The sequence below is a fragment of the Seriola dumerili genome, unplaced genomic scaffold, assembly GCF_002260705.1.
Source record: "Seriola dumerili isolate Sdu_G_001 unplaced genomic scaffold, Sdu_1.0 BDQW01000003.1, whole genome shotgun sequence".
Lineage (NCBI taxonomy): Eukaryota > Metazoa > Chordata > Actinopteri > Carangiformes > Carangidae > Seriola > Seriola dumerili.
Window position 1 is genome coordinate 6034451 of NW_019174258.1, and position 24148 is coordinate 6058598.

The 24148-nt window shown below is 40.9% G+C and overlaps 1 protein-coding gene across 5 annotated transcripts; it reads left to right on the forward strand.

Annotated features, from left to right (window-relative positions):
• The first annotated feature begins 302 nt into the window (after window positions 1–302).
• Window positions 303–23237, forward strand: LOC111219944 (epithelial splicing regulatory protein 2-like). 5 transcript variants are annotated; one of them, XM_022742824.1, is made up of 16 exons: window positions 303–383; window positions 556–708; window positions 1194–1322; window positions 9096–9209; window positions 9792–9906; window positions 10177–10272; window positions 10847–10901; window positions 11420–11530; window positions 12075–12207; window positions 12585–12627; window positions 14090–14391; window positions 15299–15541; window positions 15970–16168; window positions 18110–18314; window positions 18470–18668; window positions 21774–23237. In XM_022742824.1, exons 2-16 carry the CDS (start codon window positions 577–579, stop codon window positions 21933–21935), a joined length of 2238 nt encoding a protein of 745 aa, XP_022598545.1. In that variant the 5' UTR covers window positions 303–383; window positions 556–576; the 3' UTR covers window positions 21936–23237. The 5 variants fall into 5 exon arrangements, with proteins under 5 accessions (XP_022598545.1, XP_022598561.1, XP_022598569.1 ...); XM_022742840.1 differs by lacking the exon at window positions 303–383 and adding an exon at window positions 19987–20087 and having other exon boundaries at window positions 390–708; window positions 21774–21855; XM_022742848.1 differs by lacking the exon at window positions 303–383 and adding an exon at window positions 19987–20087 and having other exon boundaries at window positions 390–708; window positions 15299–15532; window positions 21774–21855.
• Window positions 23238–24148: the final 911 nt, after the last annotated feature.

Here is a 24148-nt window from a genome sequence, read left to right on the forward strand (position 1 = left end):
CTGTGTGTGCAGGTGTATCTCTGTGGGTGTTCTGCATTTAACAGTACTCATTTACTCTTCATTGTCAATGTGAAATATCAGCAGGCTGTATGCCTCATGGAAGTATTACGACCCTGTTTTGCCAGACTATTTCCTGATTCAACAGATCTGACCAATGAGATTGCAGCACTCACCTCAGCGTCCCGCCCTCACCTTTGCAAACCAGCCAATAGACGACACCGCTGGGACTTTCCTGGCGCAGAGGCCGAGCCACACAGGTAACTCAGAGGAAAAAAAACTCCAGGGCTTGTTATGGAGTTCGTGTGAAAGAAACACGGATTTCCACCCTTCTTTACCAGTTAAACCAGTATCTCTGGATATAACACACTCAAGTACTGCAACAGGTACAGTCTCTGACCGCAAACTCTCTCGTGGCTCCTCTGAAAATAATCTCCCCTCTTTTTCTGTCTCCGTTTACCTCAATTGAGTTTCCAGTCCTTTTGTTCGCTCTTCTTATCACTTGGAAAAAGGTGAACCCTCGTGTTATTTTTATTTTAATCTTTGCTTTAATTGTAGTTTTTACCCTTGTGGTCCCTGATGGCTTCGCACAGTGATACTCTGGTGGTGTTCTTTGGGGCAACAGCTGGTGCAAATGGGGGTAAACTGGGTTCGGATGAGAGGGAAATAATTCTCTTGGTGTGGCAAATTGTGGATCTACATGAGAAAAAGGTACGGACCTTTCTGACCCGTTCGTTCGTTGTACGGTTTCTTATGTACCCAGAGTGTTTGTGGCATAGTGTCTACTTGTAGTGGAACAGTATGTTTGACATTTAAATCAACATGGTGTGCTCTCTGAAACCGTCTGTAGCCTGCCTTTCTCTAATGCTAGCTAACGCTACATCAGTTCTCCGTCCAGCCGTCTCGTTAGCTCACCTCTTACAGGTGTGCGACCAAAATTTAACAAGCAGGTGAGGAGGGTTAATTTTCCCCTATTGGAGAAAACACACCTTTTTGGTTTGGCATGTCAGCTTCTATGATATAAACAACGCTTTATTTACAATTAAGTGCTTTTTGCAACTATATTGTCGTTGTTTGAATTGTTTGAAAGAGTTCATTTCCTGAATGTGGGAGCTAAAGCATGTACATTTGCAAATAAATAAGCATTTTCTTTTCACGCTGCATTCTTCGCCATGAATCGTTAAATCCCTTCACAGGTCGGGAAGCTTCATAGATGTCTCGTCAAGCCAGACACTTTGGAGCTGACAGACCAGTGTAAAGAGGAGACAGGACTGACTCTGGACGACATCATCAACGCTGAGCCCCTGGACAAAGCTCTGCAACAGGTGAGTCTCACTCCATCTAAAGAAGGCCTTAAAAGTTCTGGTGCTCACTTTCATATCTTTAGAGTTTGAAACATCTCACTGGTGTACCACAGAAACAGCTTATAAAATCTCTTTGCTGTTGGTAACATCATGAGAAATTCAGGGGCTAATTAAACCAAGACAACTTTTCCCCTCCAGAGCCAGATGTGACATGACAGGCCTGAGTCTGTATTAAGCTGTAAGTTACCGTGAGGAGTATTAAATTTCCCTGATGACCTTTTTAAAAAAAAAAAAAAAAAAAAAAAAAATAGTCTTCCACCTGGTTGAGATATGTCATTGGTTTGGCCCTGACAGTTGAACTATGCTGACAGTTTGTAGAAGCTGCAGAGCTAGGATGGGCAGAGCCTGGGGCATGTGGAGATAAGGAGGAGTCACAGGTCTAGTCTTGTCTCGGCCTGATGCATGCTGCAGACATCTGGATGGCGGAATGTTTACCTGGGACTGCACCAGGCTGCAGGTCAGACAGGCAGCAGTGGAGGCTTTCACATCTTCGGCTTTATCCTCAGCAGTTGGTTACGACACTTCTTTATGACCAAGATGTGAATTTGCTTTCTGGTTCCTCCCCATCAGGAGATGTGTTTTGACAAAAGTACTTATGTTGCCAAACATGTTTTTCAGCCACCCTCACAAGAGTGTTTGTTTGCACTGGGTGGACCTTTCCCGCCCCTCCAGTATTTCATAGTGTAAAAACATCTCATTATCATGCTGGCCCAGAGTGTTTGGGTTGATGTTAGTACTGCTGTGGTGCTGAACACCGTGCATACACAAGCAGGTTGGTTTGGGCAATCAATTAAAAAAAAAAAAGTTTTTCTTTAAATTCATTGTATAGAACAGTGATGCTGCTGGGGTTATGATACGCTATGTACAGCCTAAGATTGTTACAACTTCATGGGAGTATTTGGTCTAAATTTTGATGTCATTTGTGCCTCGCACAGGCCTGGTAAGACTTCAGCTCCACTGTAGATTAGTTTGTGTGCTCAACCTTCAAATATTAACCCAAGCAATCAGTTCGTTCTTTTCATACCTTTGTCTCACTGGTTACTTTCTCTTGCTATTGGTCACTCTAAGATTAGTTTTATCCCCGTCGATACAAGGAAGAAAAGAAAATAGTTTGGAGCACTGTAGAGAACTGCAGTTAAGTATGTGGTTCACAGATGGGCTCTTTTTTTTTTTTTTTTTTAGATGAGTTGATCCATTGCAATTTATTCAATATTAGAGGGAAACAAGCAGCTGCTTCTTATTGGTGGACATGTGATATTGACCTACGTGTTCAGAGCCCCCAAGGATATCTGTCACTTTGGTGAAAGATTTATTAAGGTAGAGAAGGCTGGAGAGATTAGCATGGCTGTTAACACTTGGCTTTCATACAATTGCCAGCTATCCTCCATATCCTTGTGATTGTGAATACATAATATTTCATTTGTAGAGCTTCTGTTACACATGCGCTAGGATCTGTACACGCTTTTGTAATTTTACGTGTTGGGGCCATCTGTGAAAAGAAACCTGCGTCCATGTTTCTGGTAAATTTCTGTCTCTCACTTTGGCAATTTGCCTACATGGGACCTAGAGACATATTTTGCATAATGGTTTTCCATTCCACACAAAGTGATCACACTGCATATTTGTGAAATGCTGTGAATGTTGTAGAATTAGACATGAGCAAATATAATCAGTCCCATCCCACTTGTTTTTCCCCAACTATATGCAACTGTGTGCTCAGGGTTGTGAACCAAAGATCATACATTACATACTGAGCTGTCATAGGAAGTCACTTCATGGCAGGCAACCAAATCCAAGGACAACATTGATATTTAATTCTTTTTTTCAGAAAAGTGCTAAATAACATATATAAGTGCTCTGTCAGAGCAGATTTAAATGTAAGATCATGGCTGTAGATGACGTGTTCAGGCATGTATGTTTTATGACAGGAGCTGTGACGCTTTTACCACATTATGGTGTGTACACGGCACATCTGCATTTCAGTTTGGTTACTGGGAGTGGGCTGATGGATGGTTTACCTGTAGTCAGGCTGTTACTGACTGTACAGGCTTGGCTTTCGTCTGGGACACTGACAGCATGTCACAGCCTGTAGGGGGATGCATGTGATTTGAGACCTCACACACCTTGTTGTTGTCGTTGTGAAACTGAAACAGTGCGTCCTCCTAATCACTGTGTAATCATTTTTCAACTGTCTTAGACCACAGGCAGAAATGCTGACTGCTGTCTTTGACTTTGATTAAAGTTACTTACATTTGGTACTTGCTTACAAAGACAGCCATATTGTGAGATGGTTATGATGAACAGCCTCCAAGGATGATTCACACAACCTGTATTTTAACACGGTGCCAAAGGGCTGCAGAGAGATGACACACAAATCACTCTGATTTATATGAACCCAAGCATACAGTGATTAAGTTATTCCAGCTCATTATCGATTCTTTCATCTCTACTGGGTGTGTCTTGAGAGTCGGATGGTTAAAATGCGATTAATGCCACTATGAACGGAAGATCTTAAAAGAATTTTGATGTTGACATTGGTGCCTGTTGCTACAATGACCACAACTTGTTAGTTTGAAATCTGGTTAGAACAGGAAACTGGAGAATGTATTTGCATCCACTGCAATAACCGGATTATTTTCAGATCATCTTAGAATGTCACCCTTAACTTTATTAAGGATTTAAGTTAACCGTTACATAAAATAAGAAGACTTTGCAGTATATACAAGAGTGCAACTTGAAGCATTGTTTTTTTTTTTTTTTTTTGGAAACTCATGGTGTAGTGAGTGACAACGGTCTGCAGTGGGAGAACAATTTTCTTTACTGTGTGCTTGTCAATTTTACACTCACGGATACACCTGTAGTTAGCACCGGATGCTGAATTTCTAATTTATGCAATGTTTAAGAAACTGGGTTATTGCAAAAAATGAAAAAAAAGAGTTGCTGATAATTATGTTCACATAGGCTCACTGAAAGCTCTTTTACCCATGTAAGGTAAAACTGAAACTCTAATTGTTGTTGCCAAGCATTTCCCCCATCACACTCTATTTTATTCATGTTGCTTTTGGCCCAGTCACAAACTCCCATCCCCAATGCAAGCAATGTTACAACACTTAATGTGTCATAAAATGCACTGCGGTGGTGGTGGTGTGTGTCTAGTTTCAGGTGCTTTGAACAGTTACCACAGGGGCTGCCCTGACACTCCCTGCTGCTTTTATTGGAGTTTGGTTCAGCCACCACCACCCTACCTCACCTCTGCACACAAACAGTCCAGCTACACTGGCGAGCAAACCCTGATAGGACCATGTTCAAAGGCCACTTCCTCCCCCTCATCAGTGGGCCTTTCAGAGGGTAGAGTGAGGCAAAAAGTTGGTTTAAGAGTAAGAGTTTCCTCAGTAATACTTGTGAATCCTGAAATCATTCTGGAGAAGCATGTGTTGATATTTTAATCAAACTAAAATAAATGAATTTTCCCATCACCCACTAAGATGGCATTATCAAAGAGGAAGTTTGACATAGGTTATTGCATCATAACTGGTAATGAGCAGCCAGTATTTGACACCAGAGCCAAGTGTGCCAAGGCATGATAACAATGATCCTTTCATGTAAAGGGCCACATCTACCGGTACTACTATGTAAATCTATAAATAGCATTTGGACCTTTTTTCTGTGCTCTCTTTGTGAGTTTGGCTCAATAGCCCGTTGTCTCTAGTTATCTGTTGTCGGTGTGAAATTTGACTTCTGATCAGCTTGTTTGCTCAATTTAAACTGTTTTTTGACACAGAGGAGAAAGGGAGAGGGTGTGCCCCTACCACTTATATAACATTTGCTTTTCTCTTTGTAATCCGGCTTTAGTAATTGGCTATGGTGGAGCTTACAGCACAGCTAAGAGCAAACACTAGTTGTGTTATCACTGTAAACATGAAGTTGTGCAGTATGGCTGTGCTTAAAATGTGCTGAAGAATTAATGTAAAGAACTTTGGATTGTCATAGTTTTGGGTTTTTGTGTTTACATAGGAACGATGAAAGCTTTAGGTATTAAGTTGGGTTAGATAATTTACCCGATCTGTTAATTAGTTTTGTTAGCTTTTAGATACATGCGGCTGGCTGAGAAGAAAACAAAATGTAGCAAAGGCTGTAAAAGTGACATCCTGTACAAAATCGGAACAGTCAGTGAATTGAGTCTTAACTATTTCATTGAATTAGGTTGAAAGAGAGAATTTTAATTCAAGGACTTTAAAGTGCAGAACTATATCTTTATTGATTCATGTTTGTAATTCACTTTGGCAACTACACCTCTATCAGTGGGTAACATTGTGCTGTTCAGGCGGTGTGTTGATACTGCGGTCAGGACACTTTGGTAACCTAGGCAGTGTAATAGACCAGTTGAGCTAAACTTGCATGACAGTGCAGGTAAATTCAGTGTTGCCAACACGGCCTAATTCTATTATTTTCCTCTGAATGATAATTTTCTCATTCGTTATTCATCAGCTTCAAAGCACCTAAAATAGATCTTAACATTGTTTCACATATTGGTTCTGGGCTCAGCCTTTTTTTTTTTTTTAAATAATAATGTGGCTACATACAGAGTTCATTGTGTGGTATATCCTTTTACCAAAATGTATCTGTTGACCTATTGTACTTGTGCAGTTTATCATACCAGCCTGTAATCTAAAAGTGAATCAGGTTTTCGGCAGTGGTGCTGCTGTGCCCCATTCATGAGCAAGCAATACCAGACCCGTATTTACATGTGTAAGTGGAGGAATAGCTGAAAATTACCGCAGAATTTACTGGGGCTTTTGACACTTGAAGGGCTCTGGAGGCCCAGATAGCTGTCAAGGAATGAAAATCCTCAACACAGAAAATTACTTACACTATTTTTATTGAGCATAAATAGAAATGGATTAATAAGCAAGTCTTTCAGACTCATCTGGAAATTCAAATATAATAACAAGATAAGTGTACAGGACAAGGTTGTACCAGTTTAGTCAAAATTTGTATTTCTTTGAAGTTGGCACCCCATATAATCAGGATATAACACCTATTGACTTGTTTGTGCACATTTGTGCAGGCAAAATAGAATTGTAATGTTTCGTTTCTCAACAACGGTGCCAGCACATTTTTTTAAGCATAGGCCTCAGCACCCCATTAACATCCAAATAACGCAAAAGTTTTGACTCATTAGTGCGCGCATCGTTTGTGAATGAGGCAGAAATGTTTGTTTTGCATACACAAACGTACACATTTACCTGTCTTTTTTGATAATTTGAGAGATAATGAAACACAGCCCAAATGACCCAAATCACCAATTTGGAGTCATATGGGTGTTAATGGGGTGCTAACAAAATGGGCCTGTGCTTAAATTTTTAATATTTCATTTCTCAAAAACAATTTGAGCTCAAAGTTCCATTTTGCATATAGGAGAAACACTGAACATAGTATAGTCATGTAATGCTGTTTGGCAGCTAACTCTCAGATGGTAGTGCATGAACACCTGAACCTTCAACCATTGACTTGATAGACTCACTTCCTCAGTGTAAAATCATCTTTCATAAGAACTTTGTGGGGCTGTATGTGGGTAGGTTACTATGATTCTGCTCACCAGAGCCATGACAGCATTTTCGGAAATTGCACGGGCTCTTGAGCTTGCAAATTGCTTAACTATTTTTGAATACTGAAGTGTGGCTCCTGTTTTTACATGACCTTGACCTGGAAAATTGCAGGAACTTTATAAGGTAAGGTGAAAGTGTATGAGTGGCTCAGTTTAAAGAATGATAGTGACCATCTGTCTGTTTTTCTCTGTGTTTTATGTACATAGCACAGAGCAAATAGAAGTTGTACTGACTCAAGATTTTACATTTTTCACATTCACAGTTGTGAAAAAAACTTTCCTCCTTTTTATTTATTTATTTATTTTAATAGAAATTTCAGTCACCAGTGACCTTTGTAGGTCTGCTGGTGTTCATGGGCCCACTGTAAATACCCAAGACTCTTTCATGTGTTAGTCCAGCTACCCCAAAACTCCCTTAATCCAACCCTGAAGCATTTGTTCCCTTGTCAGCAGGTGGCTGGCGTTGCCAAATAGCCCTGACTGACTTTCTGACTGAGCGTGCCCCAACATGCACCTCTAATACTCTCTGACTGTGTGAAGATTTGTCATGTATAGCCAGTGGCCATGTGAATCTAGTCAGTCACTGAGTTTAAGGTGGTCTTATATCCAGACGGACTGATTTTGCTCCTACAGAGGGGACTTTGAGGGCTCATGGTAGGGGAAGGAAAAAGCTAACATTACAACTTTCTGAAGTGGCCAATGACACAAGCAAAAGGTGGTCTCTATCTTGCATTGTGACACTGAGCAGCTAGTGAATTAATGCAGCATTCAAGTTAGTGTGACTTCACAAAGGTTTCGAGATGTCAATATAATGCAAAGGAAGAGATGCAGAGATACAACACATACAATGACAAGACTGGTGGTTGCAGTTGTTGGATCTTGATCAATATAATAATTTTACATAAGAAGTGTCATTTACAAATGAATTGTCATGGTATATATAGTTTAATAAGCCCAATCTGTGCAATGTATCGTGGTCTAAATCGGACCTGTTTATTTAATATCAAACAAGGAACACTCAACTTGTATTTATATGTGAACGAGTTACTAGTACTACTGATCTCACTGAGAATCATTTGCCCGTCTGCATGGTTGTCTTCCAATAGCTCTCCACCCCACCCCAGCACTGACAAACCCTCAAGTAAATATTTGCAACCTCTTCCGGCACACAACCTCAGATAATCAGGTTGTACGGTAAGCACCACATCACATAATGACAGACTGCTGGTGAAACATTCAGCAACGTAAGAGTCTCAGGTATTTTCCTTTATGATTTGGTGACCTAAACAGGTGATTTCAGTGGGATACCCAGGCTTCTCTGTGTCTGAATGTTTGGCTAAGCAATTGTTGGCTAAGTCTTAACTTAATAAGATCATAGTACTTCAAGTCTTTGTTGCTGTCGGTTTGTTTTGGTGTATTTGTAACCTTACTGGCCAAAAAGCGCTCAACATAGTTTTTTATCCTGAGAGAAATTAATATAAACTTGGCTGCCTTTGAAGATGATCATCAAAGATGTCATTAGTCATTAGAGATCGAAGTGATGGCCTCTGTTGACAGTTTGAAACGCTGCCATCAATAGGTTGACACAACACAAGGAATGGGGCTTATTGACTGTGGTAGTTATAAATAAACATGTGCATATGTGGGAGGTGCTGGTATTTAGGCAGGTTGGACTCGTATGGTTTGTTTTTCCTCTGGCCTACCTGTGACTGTTGGTACTGGTTATTAGTGGTGTGATCATTCCTCTCTTTTGTCTGCTCCCTTTCTCACTAGGCAAACACTAAAACCTGTTAGACAAGCCTCGTTCCTAATGAGACACAAACACACAGTCAAATGTCAAACACAGCACCACCCTCACTTGTCTGCCTGAAGATTGAAGTTTAATCTGTGATATTCACTTTCACATAGTGGATGGTGTTTGCACAACAGATATCAAACCATGTTTGACCTGTATATTATTATTTAGTACAAAGGAGTGAAATAATCCAAAATAAATTACCTCTTGTTTTTTCCTCTCTATATTCAATATTTGTTATCGACAGTCCCAATTTAATTCTGAAAGATGCTCATAATAAAATCCATGTTTAATTTCCTTTTCTCTATCTCCTCTCTGTTTCATTATGCAGTTCCAGCAGTCAGTGTCATCAGAAGTAAAATGCCTTGGCAGGAGCTCTTGCACACTTTGCGTCAACAGTCCTCTTGTTATCCGACAAGCCCTCCACCCCGAGGCTTCCAAAAAGGTAATAGTTCCCACTGTTTTTCTGTACCACAGACACATGTATCTGTACCCATAGCGTAACATTTTACGATTTTAAATCCAAAATGAAAATATGTATCAGATAGCCTTTTATTTTCTTTTGCAGAACATTCTATTGGGCTTGTTGAAGAGTGCTGTGTTTCAAAATGTTAGTAGTTTTGTTAAGATGAAAGTTTTTCAGCTGGACTTCGGCTGAGCACTAGTGTGTCATGCTCTGCCTCAGAGTACTAGTAATCCCCCATAACAAATCAGTATTGGCTTTCTCTGTCCGTGCCTCTAGTTATATGATGGTGTGTCATAACTCGTATGGAAACTTTCTTTCCCTCATGAATGTGGTCACTGACCCGTATTAAGAAGTAATGAATTTCTTTTGCATTACGTTTTCTTCATTTTTGTGTTCCTGCTTATAACTCTGACAGAAGATGTCAGCACATAGATACCTTTTCTACTGAATTTCCTCTTTTACATGTCTTTGTTTGTTAGCTTCCTGGTATATCCAGTCTCCATATCAGATACTGTCATACTGCTACACTGAATCGTTTCCTTTTTCATTCTTTCATTTCAGAATCTAGTCCTACCTGAATGTTTCTTTTCATTTGTGGACGTGAGAAAAGAGTTTCACAAATGCTGCCCCAATGCTGGCCCAGTGCAGAAGCTCACCCTCCCCTCCATGTTGGAATGTATCCTTTGCTAGCCTGTGCACTAAAACTGTATTTGTACTCACATCTTACTGATATTCTATTTTATAAATTCTCCTTTTAACCACATATTTGTGGGGAGACACAACGAAAATTGTTAATGTACACCCTCTTGATAAGTATAACTGTATAGAATATATAGACTTTACTTTGTCAATTCAGTGCAAACTTTTTGACGTAAAAAACATAGTACAAGTAGTACAAAGTCAAAATGGCTGTTAAACTGGGAAACATCTTTAACTGTATATGCAGATGTTGGTCTTCCTGCTGTGTCAGAGCAGTTGATGGAGGTGAGGGAGGTGAGGAGCATGGTGCAGCTGACGCTCTGCATGCTGGCTGAGCCCTACAGTAAGTAACCGCCAGACTTTGTATCTGAAATAATCTGACATTGACCCAGAGGCTGAATGTCTACCATTGCCTGTGCGGAGAAAGCAGAAAGGTACCTGGCCCATAGAAGGATCAGTGAAATGATATGCACTGTTATCAAGCACTTTGACCTGTCTGGTGGTTTGGGTTCATACAATCAGCACTGTGACTGCAAAACTGAAGTCTTTGCACAGCTGTGGTACAGTGCAGACCAGCCATACTTACACTTAGTTTTTTTTTTTGTTTTGTAACCAGATCTTAAAATGTGTGTTAAAAAGCAGCAACCTCTTATTTGCTGTAGAGATGGATGTAACATGACTCCAGATATGTTACAGTGCAAATAAATCAGACTTTAATCAGTCACCAGTCCCCTCTGGCTTTACCCCCTTGGCTTTGAGTGTGATAAGTATCAGGAATGCAGTGTGCTCAAAACTCACACTTTCAATTGTGTGTGAATGAACTTGATCACTACATAAGAGACAGAACGATGTTGTGGACCTTCAGAATCCAACAAAAAATTAAATGACACAATTTTCTTTTCTTTTATTCTTTTTAGATCACAAATTCTCCTGTGTTGAATCAGTGAAATACAAGTTTGATTCCGGCACATGGTATGTATGAACTCTTCATTTAGTCTCAGTCCATTCTTGTGTGTTTCTGCCACACCTGTTTACCAGCAGTGTTTGTTACAGACTGACAACCCCCCTCCGGCCGTATTCAGACTTCAGACCTGAATACAGCTAAGGGGCTCTTAACATTGATTACAGCAACAAGGAAACCACAAGTGTGTCATTAAAGCTGTCCCAACTTTGCATCAAGTGCTTACCTGGCTATCTAGTGGCAGGGCACCAAATCCTGCTGTTCTCAAGACAGCCAAAAGCCTATCACCTTGACAACCCCCTGACATTTAATCACAGGAGTGTGTTACTGTGTTCAGCACTTACTGTGAGTGGCCTCTGTGTCTACAGTCTTTGGACAATTTGTTCAAGTTTAACAGCAATGGAGTTGGTGTTTTTATTCATAAAAGCTATAGTCTGTGGAAAAGTTTTAATCAATTTATTGTTCTGTCACTCATTACAGTCAGAATGTCATTCATGTGTTTTCTCCCACCACATTGTGTGTTGTACAGCAGTAAGACGGAGCCAGTGGACAGTGAGACAGTGATCAGAGCACGGGGACTCCCGTGGCAGTCATCAGACCAAGACATTGCTCGCTTCTTTAAAGGCCTCAATATTGCCAAGTATGTTGGTCTTAATAGGAAACATCCAACAGCCCCGTTACTTCAACAAACTTTATATAAACTCCTGTTGCAGGAGAACAATGTAATCTTGTTAAAATGTCAGATAATTACACAGTTTGCTTTTTAGCCAAGAGCAGGATAAGATACCACTCTAATGTTTGCACCTTAAATATGTAGCTGGAACTAGCAGCTGGTTATATTAGCTTAGCTTAGCTTAGCATAAAAACTGGAAGCATGGCTAAAAGGTTCGCCTGGCTCTTTTCAAATGTAATAAAATACACCTGCCAGCATTACCCAGTAATTAACACAGTACATAGTTACTGCAGAGTTGTGAGAGTGGGATCAATCTTCTTATGTAGCTCTTGAAAATGAATAAACGGGTTTCCCAAAATGTCAAAATGTTTAACTATCAAGACAAGACCGTAGGTATCACTGTTAAACCCAGATCTGAGACCATTCAGTCAACAACCTGTTGCTGAAGTTTTACTCCTGACCGCAGCTCCATGTCATTACTCATGCATGTATATGTGCATCTGTCTTTCAGGGGTGGTGTGGCCCTGTGTCTAAACGCTCAGGGCAGGAGGAATGGTGAGGCCTTAGTTCGTTTCATCAACTCAGAACACAGGGACCTTGCCCTGGAGCGCCACAAGCACCACATGGGCAGCCGCTACATCGAGGTTAGGTTCAGCATTTACCTCTTGTTCAGTCAGTTGTAAAGTGTAGTTTTGCTTTGTGTGTTTTTAAAAATGTGTAGCTGAACTCTAGTGCCCTTTTTATGTTCTTAGGCAGTCAGTGCGAGTCTGGTTAAGGTTTAGTGATTTATGCTAAAGCCCCTTCAGGGTCAGATTTCTATGACAGGTGAAGCTTCACCTGCATTTTTACTAAGGCATTTTATAAAGTCCCTCAGGCTCAGTATCACTTATAAACTGTTGCTCAGATCACAACATTGCTGTGTATTTTGTTTGGATCGAAGATCACTGTCAGTCTGAAGTCAGATCATATGTTACATCCTTATGAGTTAAATGTTTTTATGGTTATCCTCTTCTCTTCTCAGGTTTACAAGGCCACAGGAGAGGAATTCCTCAAAATTGCTGGAGGTCAGATTTCAGATTTTTTTTTTTCCCCCTCCTCTTCTATGTTTTCATGAAGACTCATGGTGAAAGGCTTTCTGTTAGTGTGTGGTAGCCTTATGTTTCATTGCTTTCCCGCATCTTTGAGGAAAAACAAGAGGCTTCCACATCTGCAAAAGAGCAGCTCTTTAGTGACTGTGAAAAAAGGATCTCATTTACCTGTGTCTTTGCCTCATCCCAGTGACTCTCCAGTAGCTTATCTTGGGCTAATGAAAGACGCTTTGTGAGGAGCTTCCTGCACCGCCCCCCCCCCATTCCTCTCTCACCTTCTCATCCCCAGCCCAACCCCTCAGAGGCCAGTTGGAGAAAAATTTCACTCTTGGCTAACAGCAGCTCACCTGTGCCGTTCAGCCTCAAGCCCCACTCCCCTGAGGGAGAGAGGGCGGACGGCCAGTAAAAGGGCCAGCTCAGTGCTGATACAAAGATGGTGTGAAGAGACAAAGGCATAGCCATGGGCCTCTAAACCATAGAGCAGCAGGCAGCAGTAACACAGAACAGAGATAGCAGACAAAGAAACGCAGTCACTCGAAGCAGATAACTTACAGTGGCTGCCAGTCTAACTCTGGACTTTACTCAGATGAATTAAGATCAATACAGATTGACAGCACATTGGACTTTAAGCAAATAGTAAAAGCAGACAAGGCACAGCTGCATTTATCAGTGGAAAATAGTAAACATGTAAATAAATGCATAATACAAAATATTTAGTGTATCAGGCAGCAACACTGCTGTTTTGAAAAATGTTGAGAAATGTTATATTGTAGCTGTTTAATTTGAGGATTTGTTTGGCCATTTTCAGCTCAAATGTTAAATATGGGCCCAGAGTCTTCTGTCTAGCAGTAGAAGAAACAGGGACAGTAATACTCCGACTAGTCTGTAAAATAGTTTTTTACGTGTACAGTAGCATAAATTGTAGAGCCGCTGAACTTAATATCTACAGTGTAGTTTATTACCTTAATCACTAGATGACAGTATTTTGATGACCTCTCTACTGTATACTTTTTACTTGCTTACAAATGGATCAAAGAAAGCTATGTAGAAACGAGGCTTCACTGAACATGTGAGAAAATGTATGTGTACTCTCTGCCACTTAAGGTCAGTTTTCTGGTTTAATGGCTCACCAGATGGGGTTATTTGCAAATGTAAGAGAGTTAACTTTGAGCTAGGACAAGCACTACAATTACAGTGTCAATATCGCAATATGGAATTGGATATATCTTGATGGAGGATTTCTATCTATGTCAACTGCCTGCTACTAGTTGGTGCATTGTGTTTACCTAACAGAGTTGACGAAAGCAGGTTGTCTTTACATGAACATGAAATGACAATAAACCTTGCCTGTTAACAAAATGAGTGACACTGGGATGGTCTTATTTTGCTCACTAGCTTGAAGCAAAGTGTTTAATCGTAGCTGTTTATCTGACTCTAGGTACATCTAACGAGGTGGCCCAGTTCCTGTCCAAAGAGAACCAGGTGATTATCCGTATGCGGGGGTTGCCGTTCACTGCCACACCCCAGGAAGTCCTCTCCTTCCTTGGTCCAGAGAGCCCGGTTACAGATGGTGCTGAAGGTCTGCTCTTTGTCAAGTACCCCGACGGACGGCCCACTGGTGATGCCTTTGTGCTCTTCTCCTGTGAAGAATACGCCCAGAACGCGCTGAAGAAGCACAAGCAGATCCTGGGGAAGCGGTACATTGAGCTGTTTCGGAGCACTGCGGCTGAGGTGCAACAGGTAAATTCTTTTAATTTGTATGGGAAATCGTTGGAAACATGGAAAAAAAATGCATCAATATACAATAAATATACTGACGTACTGCATCACAGGATTCAAAACAGACATAAAGATCCTGTTGGTGATGTGTTGGGAACAGGTGGAGGTCCCTTAAATGAAACTTAGTTTGATTAAGCTCCTCTGTGCAAGATGTTTAATGCATATAAGGTTGTGTTTGCGTTGAGTAATTCCAGCAATGTCTGCTTCAAAGTAACATTAAAACTGGCAACATGAACAGGGGAACTTGTGGTTTTCTATTTCAGACATAAAACATGGGCATGTTGTCCATGTTGTCCTTGGCAATAACTGAAGTACTATTTGATACATAACAAACTAATCATGATAAATATATAGACAAATCCATGTATTTAATTTTCTTGCAGTTAGGGCTCTTGAAAAATTTGTTAGTCATTAGTGAACATAGGCTGAGGTCCACAACAGCCGCTTCCAAAAAACTGATGTCATGGCAACGTACAGAAGTCAGCAAACATGGCATTGAAAGTATGTGATGAAACAGTCGAGGCATCCAATAAATCAGATGACTGTGGAGTTTGCGCAACTAAAAATGACATCTGTATTATTGCACAATTTATATGTATATTGTTTTTCAATCACCCTCAGGAACAGCTCTGAACTTCTTGTCCCTCAGCTTGTTCCTGTGGACCATACTCAACTCAACCTTTTTTCATTTTTGAAGTTTTTCCGTATTAAAATTTGTGCATGCAGATAATTTCAATAATCGGTGAAATGAACTTGGACGTCCTTATCTCATAAGAGTGTTTATTGGTGGAGATTTCAGTCATTCGTTGAAAAATTAGCAGTAATATGTTTTGATTCATCAGTGTCCTTCCTCTTTTGTATTTGCTAGGTCCTGAACCGCTACATGTCCACACCTCTAATCTCAACACTGCCCCCTTCTCCCATCGTGCCTGTCCCGGTCCTCGCCACGCCTCCTTTCCTTCCGGCGACCAGTAGCACACGCGACTGTGTTCGTCTGCGTGGTCTGCCCTACACTGCTGGCATTGAAGACATCCTGGAGTTTATGGGAGAGCACACTGTTGACATCAAACCCCACGGAGTCCACATGGTCCTCAACCAGCAGGTCAGACTGGTGGGGACATTTTTCACTGTAAAGCTTCATGTCTTATAGCTATGTTAAATGCCCCATCCCCATTCACCCATGGTCGAGTATCTAAAAGCATTTAATTTAAATCTACATTTTGATATTGTTGCAATTGTTGTAAAGAAAAACTGAAAGGAAACAATCTTGGAAGGGCACTGAACAGCCTCCTTTGCCACTTTATGAATATCATTTGCTCTACAGATATGGTTATCCTTTTTTTGTGCTCCAACAAACTCACACATAAATGTTCAGACTCTCTAGTAACCACATGATTGCAGCATTATAATTATTATATTTTGTGTTTTTATTATATGAATGCCACCTCCTTTTGAATTGTGTTGGGTAGCTTTGTGGTGTATTCTCATGCACACTGTTTTTTGTTTATGACTGTTTTGTTTTTCCTCTCTCCTCTGCAGGGTCGGCCCTCTGGCGATGCCTTCATCCAAATGAAGTCACCTGACAAAGCGTTTATGGTGGCCCAGAAGTGCCATAAAAAGACAATGAAGGACCGGTACGTTGAGGTGTTCCAGTGTTCCACAGAGGAGATGAGCATAGTGCTGATGGGAGGAACCCTGAATCGCAGCGGCCTCTCTCCCCCACCCTGCAAACTCCCCTGTAAGTGAACTCCACCATATAAGATTCATCAAAGCACCAAATACACCCGCATCTATTCGATTCTAGTGATATTTTTACGATTTTTAGCCACGACACGGCGACACGGTTCAAGGGATGGCAATGCTGGTGTTTTATATCAGACTGAAATATGTGAACTGTTGGATTGATTGACATGAAATTTAGTGTAGACATTTGTTTCTCTCAGAATGAATTGTGATGACATTTGTTTCTCTCAGAATGAATTGTGATAACTTTGGTGATAACTTTATCACACATTCATCTGGAACTTTTTTTGTTTGTTTTTGATCAAATACACCTACAAAACTAATGGCATTTCTATCAGTTTCAGGTGTTTGTGTTTAGTGCAAATTAGCAAATGTTAGCATGCTAACGTGCTAAACTAAGATGGTGAACATGGTCAACATTACACCTGCTTAAGATCAGAATGTTAGCATTGTCATTGTCAGCCTTTTAGCGCTGTGACTTTAGTATTGAGCTACCACTTTCCTAGAGATGAAAAGTTACACAATTAACCCAGCCTGTATGAATATCAGAAAGTTCCACATACTCAAAACCTAAAATGTTCAAACTTTCAATGTGCTGCAGTCTGCTGGTGTTTCATTAGTAGTTTCAGACAGAAGACAGAGTTCTTGCCTCTTTCTTCTTCTGAAACAGTTAAGACTGGACTGCAACCCTAAGTATGCACTTTGCTCGGTTATGGCTCATATCTGTTTTTAGTGCTGGAGATTAGATCAGGATAGGCTTCAATTATTACTTTTCTTTGTAATGATCACTGATTAACATTTCTGTACCATTTTTTAAAATAATAGATTTAATAAATAAATAAATAAATAAATAATAGTTGCCTGACACTTATATCCTTTCTAGAATTACAGTTGAGGAAATTTCTTTTTCCTTGTAATTTCACCCTGACTGACCAGGAAACACATCAGCCTCCACAAGGTCAGCAGTGTTGTGTGTCACCATGTTTCCCTGTTGGCACTGAAGGGATACCACAGCTGCCCACAGCTTCATACTGATAGTGGCTGTTTGCATGTAAATACATTCATACCATTATTTGTGTGTATGACAACCTGAAGCACACAGGAGAGATTTGTAAATAAAATAGTTGGCATGCAGAAGGTGGTTTCCAGACTGACTGAAAGAAAAATTTTCCAACCAGGATCTTATTCCTGTAGTTCTGGCTGTCATCTCTATCTGTTCTGTTGACATACTGACCTGGGATGCAGTGACTGACAACCAGCTTAAAGAAGTGATAGTTGAAATATATCATCTAAAAAGTGAAATTTAAGATGAATGTTATTACCCAGTCCAACTGTGCTAATGTCCATTAGATCTTTCAGAGCTCTCACGGAATAGAATTTTGCAATACAACATTGTAACTTCAAAATAAGAGCTGTGGGTTACATTTGGGCTTTGTCTGATTGTCTGACTCCATATGTTGCTTCCCCTGATGTACAGCTGTGACTACCTGTGCCTCTGTGCCCCCAAATCTTGGCAGTAATAGGAATGATGGCCAAAACTATGACAAGGTTATTTTTGTAGTTCTGGTTACAGGTTACAACTAATGATTATTTTCATTTTTAATGAATCTGAATATTATTTTCTCGATTTAATTGATAATGTATCTCGTTTGTTAACTGTCAGAAAATAGTGAAAACTTGGTTTCCCAGAGTCCCAGGTCACTAACTGTCAGCTGACCGACAGCCTTGACCCCAGAGATGTTAAAGCTTCCTTTCAGTGAGAATTGGTTTGTTTCTCACGGTTTTGTGCATTGTTTGTAACTTGAAACACATGATGAAATCCCCATGAAGCACGTTGAAACTAACCATATACTTCTTCATACCACACTGTATTACTGGCAGGGTTAGGCATGAGCTGAACACAACATGTTAATGATCAGGTTTTTTCTCCCTGCAGGTCTGTCTCCCCCCACAGCCTATACTGCCTTTCCCACCCCACCTGCCATTCTCTCTGAGGCTGCCCTCTACCAGCCCCCCCTGCTGGCTGCTCCCAGACCTCATCAGACCACTGCACACAGCCCTGCTCACACTCTGGCCTACTACCCCCCTCAACCACACCTGTACATGAATATGAACATGAACTACACAGCTTACTACCCCAGGTTAGTAACGCACCAGCTACAGCTAACTGAAAAATGATAAAATGCCTTGTTCTGCTCTTCCTACTCATCACCAGTTAACCTTTAATTCATCTTCTGCCTTTTACTGACTTTGTTCTCACTTTTCTTCTTTTTCTTGTGCCACACTCTCACTGCAGCCCACCAGTTTCCCCCTCCACAGTTAGCTACTTTGCAGCTCCACCAGGAGCAATGGCAGCAGCAGTGGCAGCCCAGCCCCACCCTGCTGCAGCCGCCGCCTCTCCTGTGCTGCCCCAACCTGGTGCCCTGGTCAGGATGCAGGGTCTGCCCTACAATGCTGGAGTCAAGGACATCCTCAGCTTCTTCCAGGGATACCAGGTCAGCGCATGTAGCACTTCAATGAGGCCACAGATTAATAAAGTGCACTGGTGTGTGAATGGATGTAGGTGTCACACAAAGATAAGTATGGAAATGTACTGTAAAAGCCTGGCACTCAAATTTACTGGCAGAGAGAAAACAATATTACTATTATTTTTTTTCTTCAACTGCCATGTAAAATGATTTGAATTTAAGATTTTGGTATGTGAGGAATGGTTTTCTGCTGTGTGAATGATTTTTATCTGTTTGTAAAATGCTCACACTTGGACTAAAGCTGCCCAGTGCCATGTTACAGTAAACTGTGGCAACCATTCATAGCAGCTACTTGACGATGATGGTGAACGAGTAATAAGAAATAACAATAAGCAGTGTCTGTGGCTATATATTTGTTGTTTATGAACTCTTCCCATAGTCTGCAACTCCACGTGATGATGTCAGAAGCTGTTGGACCATTGAGCCCATTTCTATTGGTGGTTTTTATTGAAAAATCACACCACTCTAGTATTTCAGTTAAGGGACTTGTGTGCACTCTTGTGCCCCCCCCCCCAACCCCCGCCCCCACCACCCCTCCCTTTGCTTTCCATTTTTTTCTGCTGCCAGTCCAAATTAGGCGGAGTCCTCTGAAGCAGGTATGAAACCCTGACAGGTGTGGCTTCAGACAGGAGAGGGGTGGGGTTTGAGGTGGAGGGGTTGTCTTGTTGTGGTACAGATCTTGGGTCTGCTTTTGGTCTTCATGGCTTATGTCATTTAGTACTAGTTCAACCCCTATGCTGTCGTGTGTGTGTGTGTGTGTGTGTGTGTGTGTCTTATTTTAGTGGGCTGCCAGCATCAAATTCACACCAAAGTCTCTCGAGTGAACATTGAAGGATAAATGCTGGATAAATAGTCTGTGTGTGTTCGAGAGAGAAAGTAAAGCTGACTCTAGTCCTGACTGTTGGCTGAACTGCAGTAATTGTATCCTGAATGGAGCAAGTGTGTGGTTTTTTTTCTGGCTACAGTCATGCCTCTCACATTGGCCCTGGGCGAGAAAACAGTTCCCACACCATCACTGGTTTCCTTAACCACACAATCCCATACCAAATCACTCTTTGTGGTTCAAACGAAGCCTGTTCAGCCAGTGTTTGGTATGTATGTTTGGTGTGCGTGCGCGCGCGTGTGTGTGTCTCTGGTTTGGTGTGTTTGTCTTCCTCAAAAACCTGGAGTATTTTTGAGAGTGTTTACTTTTGCATCTTTTTGTTTATCTAAAACTGTGTACTGTCATGTGTGAAACAATGTGGAGGCCTTCCCACCCTGACTGTCCGTTCATTATTATCTGTAGTACGCCCCTGACGAGTACAGCGGCGTGGTTCAGATGAACGAACAGGCCAGGAGTCTGATTCAGCCCAAAGAATGGCTCTGTCTTTAGGGACTCGCCCCAAGGTAAGAAGAGCCTCCAGACCAGAGAACCAGAGTGGACAGAAAGGGCATTTCCTCGACTTAACTAATGTCTATATGTTTAGTTTAATGTACAACATCCAGAATAAATGGATAATGGGCGAGCCTCAAACTACCCAGTAAACACTGAGGCAGTGATTTGCAGGTCATGACTGGTTCAAAATGACTTGAAATCCATCTTGCAGAAACATAGCTTCCTAAAGAATTATTGTGCCCACTATCGAGCAATGTTTCTTGTGAGATTAAAGCACTGTGACATAACCCATCATACACATCACACGCCAAACTATAATTTGACAGGACTAGTCTGTGTAGGAATGCCCAATCTAGCCATCGAGGTTCTGAGCTCCTGAGCCGGCATGTCAGTCTGCTGCTTCCCAAACAAAACTGCTTCATGACTAAAGTCCTTCCTGTAGGCCTGTGAGAGGAGTGCTGAGTCTGGATTCCTGACAGACATCTACACAAGTTTCAATATGCTGTATATAATACACAGAATGTATGAAATTTTAGTGACCTTTTTTTTTTCTTAAGTCCTCTGACAAAGTGATCAAAGTCAAAACCACTGTCCCACAGTCATACATGTTCCTGTGATAGGATAGACACCGCAGTGGCACAGACTCAGCCACCACAATCTAAAAGTGGATTATCAGTTCAATTTTTACAGCTTTTTTTAACTTGCAACTTTTGCGGCACATCACATCAGTTGACACTTCTCGACAGGAAGTTTGGTATTAGCACTGAGATTTGTGTTGCTGTAAATAAGAAGAACATGTTATTTCTATTGATTGAATTATCATATTGAGCAGCATCTTATAGGCACCTGCAACATGTGCTCTTATGTGGATGTCCTTAATATTTTATACATTCTGTGTGTTGGACGTTGCTGTACAGCAGAGACAGATAACCATCCCATGCAGGGCCCACAGTCCCTGCTCTTCAGTGAGGGTAAAAACCATCTGTATGCTCAAGTTTACAAACCTTTTTAGAGCTTTTGAAAAATGAAGTGGTAGAGTACGTCCCTCTTTTTATATTTAAATTTTATCTTAACACTGTCTGCGCTACTCACTGAACATTGTGATTAAGGATCATGACAACATACACGCTGCAGTATTAATTTCTCTTGATTCAGCACTCCTACACTAAACCACCGCATGAACACGGCTTCTGAATCAGGGCCTCCCTCTCTACCTCGGCCGTTTCCAGTGGATGGTACCCTGAATGTATTATCCCACTCTGTCTGTCGCCCTATCTAATGCTCTGACATGTGATTCTCTAACATGTAGACTTTACAGATTTTACTGCTCTCATTACAATGATCAGTGTGTTGTTTCATATCTGCATGTTTTAAAGGAGTTTTTGCATCAAACTTGATTTTGATGCAGGACGTGGATGCATGCAAACTAACAGATAATTAATGTGTGTGGCATCACGATGGGTCCGGTCCTCTGGGAACAGCATGTACTCTACTTTACCTGTTAAGCTCTGCCCATTAATCTTTTTTTTTTTTTTTTCCTACCTAACTGGACCGGTTTGATGAGATGAGCTTTGCCAAGGCTTTGTTCATCCTAGGCTTTGTGGGCTCCCCCTGGAGTTTTCATGTTGCAGCTGCATGAAAATAAGTGACACTTATTTTCACGTCTTTTTTTTTTTTTTCTTTTTCTTTTTCTGCAGCTCCAGCCAGACGCTGTTCTCATCTTGTACAACTTCAGTGGCCAGTGCAGCGGTGAGGCCTTGATCACCTTCCCAAGTGAGGAGATCGCCAGACGGGCTGTAACCGAGCGCTCCAACCACCCCTTCTACGGCCAGCAGGTCCACTTGGTCCTCTGTAACTGACCACTAGCTCAATCTAACCTCCCACTGAAAGCACTCACCTCCCAGATTCTCCGTAAAACTGAACAATCTCCAGTTGATGCCATTGCTACATAACACAGTGATTTTCTTTGATCTGCCATTTATTAATACACACCTGACCCTGCTGGCCCTGACACTCCTGAAGCTGCTGCTGGAGTCTGAACATCCACAGGTGAAGCAGCTGAAGTCATTAAAGCTTTGCGTTGTGCTAATGACTTTGTGGATGTCATGCATAGCATTACTGTGTATTTGCCATCTACTGCAATAGCTGGTTGTGGAGAGGAGATGATGTGGAGCCTGGACAAATCCATAACAGTGGCTCTGTGTATTCAAATGCTCTATATACTGTATTTGTCCCCTATAAAACTGTAGAGATCATTTTCATCCTGAAATGCTTGAGGCTATACAAACCACTTCTGCTTCTGATCTTTTCTGTATATTTCTGAATTTTCATTCTTGACCACTATATTTTGGTTCGTCATAGTTTATGATCCTTTGTGTTAGCTCTATGCAAACACAGATGTGTGTATGTGCGTGCACAACGTTTATTAATTTGATGGTCTCCAGTGGTGCCATTGAAAAGTGAAAAAAAAAAAAGCCATAAAGACTTAGACTACTGAAATGAGGAGTGGATCTCAAGCTGTATTCTTTAACTAACATGGATTCATTTGACCTTGAGCTGCAGGGACTATTAGTGAAAACCACAGCAGGATCACAGTTTTGCTAGTGTACCAAGTCATTTGTAACTCGTTTTTCCTGTATAAAGCATGTATGACACGTCATCCCATTTAGACCTTTTCCAAGCACTACAGATTCGTTTTTGCTCCAATCAAAGAGTTAAGGAACTGCTCGTCTGAATAGCATGACAAATTGACTCTATTTTTATTAATCCAATTTTGTTATTAAATCTAACAGGACAGAGACATATCCTGAAGCCTTTTTAAAATGATCAACCTCAGCTGCTGTACAGTCTCTGTTCTGTTTTTTGTTTCCAGACTATTTCTAACAATCAGTCTGTAGCATCTTTAATTTCTGCTTACGACCGGAGTACTGTGTACGTGTTTTCCTGTGACGGGCCTATTGACAGCTGTCCTCAGTTTGTTTTTGGATTTTTTTCATCTTTACTTTGCCTACATTACCCAGAGTGCAATACTGGCCCAAACAGGGCTAGGTCAACCTCTGGTGGCAGAGGAGATATTTCTTTTGTTGCAAGTTTGAGACTTGCATGAATTTAGCTCTGTGTAAATTAGATAAGACTATAAACCATAAAAATGTTGACAATGATCCATGTTTCATTTGGTCTCATTTAAAGAGATGAATTCATAAGACAATAATGTCAATAAAACCAATAAAAAATGTTGTCCAGACATAAAAATATGTCTTCTTTCTAAGAAGGGAACAGGAAAGAAATACATTTTAAAAGAGGTGTGGACAGTCTTCGGTTCAACATGCAGTATGTCATTTACAGTAGATATTTACAAAGGCAAAAATCAAGTAATCAGAGACAGAAACTACATGGTGCTATATTCTGTTAGGAGGCGACTAGCAGTTACACCCACAGTTAGAGTACAATAGGGGCAACTGTGTTCACCATTCTGGTAAAACTCCTTGCTGGCAGGTGAAAATAAGTGGATGGTGATTCCATGTTTTAGCTCCAGGTCGAAGTGGGCTGGCAAACCAGAGTGCAGGAGAAAAATTTACTTGAGAGACATACAAAAAAGAAAAGATACAAATTTAGAGCATGATTTCACTTTAATACTGTAGTTGTATTCAAGAGACAGTTTTTGCCCGTATCATCAGCAGATATTTTATGACTGGATTCTATAATATTTTGTAAATACCACCAGATGGCGCCAAATCAGACGTTTTCAAATTCTGTGCATAATGGCTTGTGAATCGCTTTAGATTCACTTAGCTGAATGTCATTGACATAAATGAACACCAAACCATCAGTGAAACACAGCAGTGTTTACAGTACATTACCACTGTTATGTTGGTCTAGTAGTGTCACCTATGAATAAATACTTGCAGTGTGTTGAGTTGTGAAGGGGTTAGTGAGACAGTTTTAGAAGAATAGAGAGAGAGCACAGAGTTGGTAAAGAAAAGGCAGCTTTTGTATAAAACATAAAAAGGAGACACAAAGCCGTAGCTGAGTTTTCTGTTTTATTGATATACACTACTTTAGAGCCTACAGT